The 7,846-nt window shown below is 52.2% G+C and overlaps 1 protein-coding gene across 1 annotated transcript in view; it reads left to right on the top strand.

The window, feature by feature from the left end:
* Window positions 1-277: 277 nt before the first annotated feature.
* FAM20A (family with sequence similarity 20, member A) overlaps window positions 278-7,846 on the top strand; it is a gene marked incomplete at its 5' end in the record, with an annotated part of 7,859 nt that continues 290 nt past the window's right edge. The window contains 10 exons of the mRNA XM_010012701.1: window positions 278-462; window positions 766-816; window positions 1,222-1,300; window positions 2,191-2,283; window positions 3,693-3,808; window positions 4,062-4,242; window positions 4,551-4,660; window positions 4,793-4,874; window positions 4,954-5,013; window positions 7,824-7,842. Coding sequence (XP_010011003.1) covers window positions 278-462; window positions 766-816; window positions 1,222-1,300; window positions 2,191-2,283; window positions 3,693-3,808; window positions 4,062-4,242; window positions 4,551-4,660; window positions 4,793-4,874; window positions 4,954-5,013; window positions 7,824-7,842 — 976 coding nt within the window. The remainder of the gene's footprint in view (window positions 463-765; window positions 817-1,221; window positions 1,301-2,190; window positions 2,284-3,692; window positions 3,809-4,061; window positions 4,243-4,550; window positions 4,661-4,792; window positions 4,875-4,953; window positions 5,014-7,823; window positions 7,843-7,846) is intronic.

The raw sequence follows: 7,846 nt of genomic DNA, 5'->3' as shown, positions 1-7,846 counted from the left end.
CAATTTGTGGCTCCTAGTGGGTTTTTTTCCCTTCAGTTCTGATGGGGTGAGGAGAGGACAATAGAGCCCCTTGTGTTCCTGCTTGATGCTGCTTTCCCAGGGCTTTGCAGAGGCAAGAAGGCAGCACAATCTCAGTCATCACTGCCTGCCTCAGTTTCCCCTCGGATAGCACCCCGAGCCCTTGAGTCCCCCAGCTCTGCTCCACAGCAGCCTCTGGACTCACAGCAATGAGGGGTTCCATCCTCACCCTCATCACCCTATCACCACTCTCTTCCAGGAGACACAAGCTCTACAGGGAGGAGCTCAACCTAACCTCTCCATCGGCCCCGCTGCCGCTGCGGCCGGAGGCCAGCTGGCTCCAGTTCCACCTGGGAATCAGCCGGGATGGGCTCTACCCGCGCTCCAGCCCCGCCGTCACCAGGCTGCTCCGGGACATGCAAGAGTTCACCACTATCAGTGCTGGTAAGTGCCCTCCTGCCATAGGGACCGGGATGGGAAGTGCTCAAGGCCAGGTTGGACACAGGGGCTTGGAGCAACCTGCACTAGTGGAAGGTGTCCCTGCCCGTGGCAGGGGTTGGAGCTGGATGAGCTTCATGTCCTTACCTTGTGACGGGAGGAAGGGCTGTGGTCCTTAACGCAGCATCTTTTGGTGCCAGCCATGCCAGGGACCTGTTGCCTGGCTGCTCAGTCCCCACAGGCTGCCTCAGCCCCCAGAGGGGATTGCACCCCTCACTGTGTGCCTCACCTCTCCTCCTGCCCTTGCAGACTACAGCCAGGACGAGAAGGCGCTGCTGGGAGCCTGCGACTGCAGCCAGAGTGAGTGTGATGCTTCAGGTTCCTGCTCTGCCCTCGCACACCATCACTTCAGCTGATCCCAGTCCATCTCCTCCACCCCAACCTCAGCAAGGGAAAAGTAAAGCCAGGCAATTCCAGGCCTTTCTCCCTCCCATTAGACCCTCCTGCCACTGGTTTCTATTGAGGGGAGGAAAAAGTCCCCAAGAGGGCTTAACAGATGGGTGCTGGGAGAAGTGCTGGAGGAAAATCTCCTCTATGGCACAGGGGAAGAGAAGAAGAGAGGAAAAATAATTACAGGAGCAGAGGGGAGGCTGTGGAAGGAGCGATGGGATGCGCTCGCCGGGGTGGGATGCAGAATCGCATCACAGTAACTGGTGCTTCACCATGGAGGCTTTCCAGGCACTAACATCCCCTTTCCTCTCCAAGTTGTGAAGCCCAGCGGCGTGCACCTGAAGCTGGTGCTCAGGTTCCAGGATTTTGGGAAGGCCATGTTCAAGCCCATGAGGTAAGGCACACAGCAGAGCCCCCTACCCTGCATAGCATCCTCAGCGAGGCCAGCCCCACCACAACCACCTCTTCCCTCTCCTGTACTCACTACCTCGACAGCTGAAAAGGTTTAACTACTACTGGCTGCTCCCAGCATCCCAGAGACAGGCAGGGATAAACACGGTGTTCCCACACTGCCTATTGATGGTGGAGATGTCTCTGTTAGTAGACACTAGACAGCGAAGGACCTCGGGACACTTGTTGTCCCAAGAGCTTTGCCGTTAGAGACTGCTCGTTTCTCCCTCTTCCGCAGCTTTGTGCTTTACCTCATTTCTCCTTGGATTCCCCAGAGCACCCCCAAGAAGCAGCCATCAGCCCCGGTCACCTCACACAGGACGTCTCAGTTGCTTTTGCACTCATCTGTAGTCCCTTGGGACTCTTCGCATTTATTCCCCCTCACTTTGCTCTCTGTGCACAGCACTGGGGTGGTTTGCTCATCCAGAAAGCAGCCAGCTCCTCTCCTGCTGGTTTCCATCCACCTCTGCCCAGTGCTGCTAAGTGGGTCTAAACTCTGCCACAAACTGTTTTAAAGCCCCCAGACAGCCCTTCTGCCTCACTCACCCTCCCAGCACTGAGCCAGGGCACAAGATGTGGCTGCCCCATCCCAAGGCCAGGCTGGATGGGGCTTGGAGCAAGCTACTCTAGTGGAAGGTGTCCCTGCCTATGGCAGGAGGTTGGAACTGGATGAGCTTTAAGGTCCCTTCCAACCCAAACCAGGCTGTGACTCTCCCCAGCACAGCAGGCAATGGCTCCAGCATGGTCACACCAATGCACAGTGCTTGTGCGACCCCACTGTGGCCAGGCTCCCTGCGCTGTGCTTGGTTAGGTAAGGTCCTGTCTCTCTCCCAGGCAGAAACGTGAGGAAGAGACTCCTGAGGACTTCTTCTACTTCGTTGACTTCCAGCGGCACAACGCGGAGATCGCTGCCTTCCACCTGGACAGGTAGGGACCTGCTGCACACCCAGCCCTCTGCCCACAGGGAAAGCCACGCCGAGTCCTCCAGAGCCGCTCAGCCTCAGCCAAGAGGTTGCTTTGCAGCTCCCTTTTGGGAGCTGATGCGTTAGTTGGGGACGGGGTGGCTCCAACTCTCGGCTGAAGCCCAGCTTTGCCTTGGTCACTGCACAAGAACAGGCTGCCAAAGGAAGTCCGGGTTGAGAACAGGTCAGGTATTCACTCACCCATTGTGCATGATCCCTCTGATGCATTGAAGTGCAAAGTTGAGCTTTAGGTACACAAGATCCATCAGCAACCAAGGTGTGTTTTGGATGGAGATAAACAGCAGCAACGCAGTTTGAAGCCCTCAGCTAATGAGTGATTAACCTGGCACCTCTTCCAGCAGGCTTTGTGTCTAATAAAATCAAAATTACCCTTATTAAAAGAGGAGGGCAACAGCCCTCAATGGGAGGAGAATTAAACATTAAGGGCAAGTGACCCCTGATGATGATGGAGGGGGGGGGGTGTCTCAGTTCCCACAGCCAATTTGTATGATAAGCAGGACTGTGAGTCCCATAGCTCAAACTACAGGAATGAAGAGAGCTGAATTCCCTTCCCAGCTCTCCCCCTGCACCACCACAGTGACTCTGTTGGACTCACCCACCAACTTGCCTCTCTGCAGCCCAGCTCCACCGCCAGAAAAAATGGGGCCGGGCTGCTTTTCTGAAGTGCTTTGTGGTTTTCAGAGCTGAAAGATGGCAGATGAAAGCAAACGATTATATTTTTCTCCTTCTTTAAACATTGCTCAACAAGGAACAGGCTAAATCCTGTTTTGTGCCCAATTCTCAGAAGCAGAGGGCATTACCCAAGGAGCAAAACACAGCATGAGCCAGTTCCCCCCGTGGTACTGACTCAGCAATCAGCAGCAGCTTTCCCCTTGCTGACATGAACGCCTTTTGCCCCAGGCCCTGGGGTTTAAAGTATATTTAAGATGAATAAGCTGGGTATGAGAGGCTCTGAGCAGGCTGATGCCTCCTCACCTCCCGCTGTCCCAGGGTCAATACAGCTTTGCTCTGTGTCAAACCCATCATTGTAGAAGGGCCTGAAGGGCTGTTCTAGCTCCCGAAGGAGCCCACTTGTGTGCAGCGGATGGGAGAAGCTGGTTAAGGGATAAAGACATGAATCCTGGAGAACATCCAGATTGTTCCAGGCAGCAGCTATTAAAATACCAAAATCCAAACTCAGCTGCATTTTGGTCCAGAGGGTAAAATGATCCTGGCTACTCACTAGAAAGAATCTAGGAGAATAAAACCACCCATGTGTGTGCAGTGATCAAAAGACCCCTGGTTTACCAGCGGAAGGGACAAGGGCAGCATCTGCCATCCCACACACTGTGCAGTAACATCCCTTTTGAGCAGGATCCTGGATTTCCGGAGGGTGCCACCCACAGTTGGGAGGTTGATCAACGTCACCAAGGAGATCCTGGAGGTCACCAAGAACGAGATCCTGCAGAGCGTCTTCTTCGTCTCACCAGGTAGGTGAGCACTTGGCTGCTGTGAGCTGGGGTTAGACGTGTTTTGACAAGGGCCTGTAGGGACAGGACAAGGGGAATGGCTTTAAACTGAGAGGGGAGATTTAGATGAGGTATTAGGAAGAAGCTCTTCCCTGTGAGGGTGCTGAGGCGCTGGCACACTGTGGCTGCCCCATCACGCAGTGTGGAAGAGGTCAGTCCAGGCTTCCTTGCAGGATCATAGCTCCTTTCCCTGTCCTTTCTCTTCTCCTCCCAGCCAGCAACGTGTGCTTCTTTGCCAAGTGCCCGTATATGTGCAAGACGGAGTACGCGGTGTGTGGGAACCCACACCTCCTGGAAGGGTCCCTCTCTGCCTTCCTGCCTTCCCTCAACCTCGCACCACGACTCTCCATCCCAAACCCATGGATCCGGTCCTACTCATTTGATGGAAAAGAGGAGTAAGTGGGTAAATGATGCTGCTTCCCATATCTGCATTGGAGGGAGCATGCAGGAAGGAGAATGAGCAGGGTACGGACACATAGACAGACATACAGAAACTGTATGTCCAGGTGGAGAAAGGCCAGTGATCAGAAATTGCCCATAATTAGTCTAATAACACTTAACACCTGGGTATGGATCTGATTTGGCTTCCAGTCTTGGGTGTGCGCAAGGAGGGAGATTCAAGTCTCATCTCTGCATGGGAAACCAGCTTTGGGGTACTGCTGGGACATGGCAGCAGCAACCACTGAGTTCATCTCTCCTGCAGGTGGGAAGTGAATCCTCTCTACTGCAACACGGTGAGAGAGATCTACCCCTACAGCAACGGCAACCGGCTGCTTAACATTGTCGACATGGCCATATTTGACTTCCTAATAGGTATGATAAAGGGGGGAATAACCCTCCCTCCCTTCCTTCCTCCCTTCTGGCAACACCTATTTCATGCAGATCTGAAGGGAAATGTAGGATAATTACTCAGTCACATGCAAGGGAATCTCTGTTCTTTCCCAGGGAACATGGACCGCCACCACTATGAGATGTTCACCAAGTTCGGGGACGATGGCTTCCTCCTGCATCTGGACAACGCCAGAGGGTGAGGCAGGGGCAGGACATGGGGCAGGGGAAGGTGCTGGGCAGGCACTGCAGCTCCGTGCTCTCTGCTTTACCCCCAGGTTCGGGCGGCATTCCCATGACGAGACCTCCATCCTGGCACCGCTCTCCCAGTGTTGTATGTAAGTGCCAGCCCCATCCTCCTTCCCAGACGTGTTGATGTTCCCACTGTTACAGGTGCTTAGCAGTGGGAACACCACTAGCCTGGCACTTAACAGTCAGGCCACCCAGGCCTGGCTCCATCCAGCAGCATGGGGAAGACCCCTGCTAATCCCAGACAATGGGCAGGCTCAACACCAGAGCATGGGAATCAGTAATTATCCCTAAAACAGGGCTCAAGCTTCCATCTTACAGCATTAATATTGCACAATTATCCTTCCTGAACACTCTCCCATTGAAGCTAAAAGGCCTTGCAAGTGTAAAAGCTTTCACTGATAAACCAGGAGACACCGTCCATTGGCTCAAACCCTCCCAAAAGTGCCTACTAGCACCTCATGTCGATGCTATCAGCCTCATTTGTCTGACATGAGCCTCAGTAATCTCCCTCCAAAAGCCTGGCAGAACCTTATTACAGTAAATCAGATTCCTTCTCCCCCTGGCATTAAGGAGAAACTCATACATTTTACTATTTGGATCCTCTCTCCCCTTTTTATTAACTCACACAGATTTAACTTTCAGCTGATGATTTAAGAGACAGAAAAAGCTGCTCTTGCCTCTGGTTTCTCTTTAGGAGATGCTTAACCCATTTCCTCACTGTACTTGCTCCATCTCAGCCTCAGGGTAATGTTAACTGCACTCTTCCCTCATACACTTCTATTACTGGATCTGATTTTAAGAACTGTTACTTGCACCCAGTGAGTCTTTTCATTTATAACTGTAGTGAATCCTTCTCTTCAGCTCCTATATTGTGCAGTTTAAATTTACTCTGCCTCTCAATTTGACCTGCATACAGTCACATCCATAGGTCACATCCTATTCTTCCACATCCATCTTCCAGAAGCTCTTAATTCAGTTCTCCTGGTAAAAGGCAATGGTAAAACCTGCAAGTTGCACCTTGTAAGAAGCCAACTACAGCCAAGAACAGCAGAAAAGCAACTCATACTGCCTTGGGAAGACACACAAAACCTCATTTCCCAAAACGGCCAATCCATTTGGAGTGAGGGAACATCCAAAAACACTGGGAAAGGAAGTTGAAAGGTTTGAGTAAGCACAGAGGCCGCAGATTTCAGCCTGCCCTGACCAAACTAGCTGGTCAAGTCACCTCTTTATTGCTACGTGGAGCCATGTGCACCTGAGCAGAGGCAAGAGGGACCACTGAAGCCATGGGGATGCTGAACAAGAGGCTGCTTGCTTCCCTGTTAAACACATTTGTCTCATTCCAAGCTGAGCTCTTCTCTAAGTTTGGCTTCCAGCAGATTTAATCCGGTATTTTTAGCTCCCCTTCACAGCTCCCACACCAGCCCTGGTCCCACACGCTGAGTGATGCTGCTCTCCTCTCCCAGCATTGCTCTGAGCACAGCGAATGGCACTAATACAGCCCTGCAGTAAGAGATGGTCCTTATCCTAAAAGGGTTCAAAACCCTCAGCAAAGCACAGATAGACCCAAAACAGCTGCTTCTTGGCTGATGAAGTCCCTGGAAGGCTCTGGGTCAGGTCTCCCACAGCTGGGTACAACAGCAGGGTTACAATTGCCCTGTAGGAGAGGTTTCCATCTCCCCTCCTTCCCATGTCCTGCGTGCTCCTTGTGTAACCATTACAGCATTAAATCAGCCATTCCCCACGGGGTCAGACCATCCCGTTCTCCACCTCCAAGCCCTGTTACCGCTCGGAGCAGAGCAAACACAGCTGGTGTTTACCCACAGCAGCTCCTCGGTCACCCCTTGCCTGGAAGGGGAGCGCACACAGGCTGTGGTTCACATCTGCCCTGTGCAAAGCCTCCTCTGGCTGCAGCAGCACCTCACAGCCACGCTCCAGCAGCAGTTTCAAGTCTCGCTGCATCCTTAGCAACAGGCATCACTGACCAAAGACATGCACCTCTAGAGCACTTCCAAGTGTAATCCAGTGACGGCTCAGCCAGGAATGGCAGCAGCAAGAAGCCTTTTCCCTGGCAGCACGTGTCCTGTTGGAGCTGCAGAGCGCCAGATCACTGCTCCCAGTCGATGCCCTGGGTAAATAACAGGCACACAAAGGTAAATGCTGAAGCTGGTTAATGTGTTTCTCACTACACCTTCCATCTGAAAACTCCGGCTCAGCTAATCTGGAATGGCTCCATGAACGTGGATGACTTTGTTTCCAGAATTTAAAGGGCAGTAATTAAAACCACTCATTAGTTTCAGTCTCGGAGATGCTGAAGTCAAAACACTTTTGCTGAGGGTTAAATAAATGGTTTCAGAATACTTTGTTTCATGCCCAGAAGTGTTCCAAGGTTATGGATTCTCATCCCACTTTCTGTCAAAAGGAAATAACATTTAAATCTCAGTAGTGCTTGAGGTGAAAAGCCACAGTTAAATCAGTTCCAGGAAACATTCCCTCTTTTTGCTCAGTTTTGACAGGAGATTTCTTTCCTCATTCATGCTTTACCCGCCCTCACCCGTACATGTCATGGCACCACCCTGCAGTGATGTGGGGAACTGGGTCAGCATTGACTCAGAGGAAAAACACTCCTCACCGAGAGCTTCTGTCGTGTTTCTCCCTCTGATGACAGAGACCTGCAGAACAAACACTCCACAGGCTGGGAAAACGGGAAGAAGCAGAAGTTTCTGCACAAGTTTTCACTTCCTTCAGAAAGGGAACGCTTTTGTTCCAAAGTTCTTTAAGCACCTTCACCCACCTCTGCCCTCCCTCCTTCCCCTGCTACCAAGGGGCTCAGGCAGCTGGTTCTGGCTCAGATGCTGCATTAGGATCTTGCGTTAAGATGTCTGATTTCTTCCAGAATCAAGAGGACGACGTTGCTGG

This window comes from Nestor notabilis, unplaced genomic scaffold (genome assembly GCF_000696875.1).
Source record: "Nestor notabilis isolate BGI_N333 unplaced genomic scaffold, ASM69687v1 scaffold23104, whole genome shotgun sequence".
NCBI classification, from domain to species: domain Eukaryota; kingdom Metazoa; phylum Chordata; class Aves; order Psittaciformes; family Psittacidae; genus Nestor; species Nestor notabilis.
This window is presented reverse-complemented; position numbering and strand designations above follow the sequence as displayed.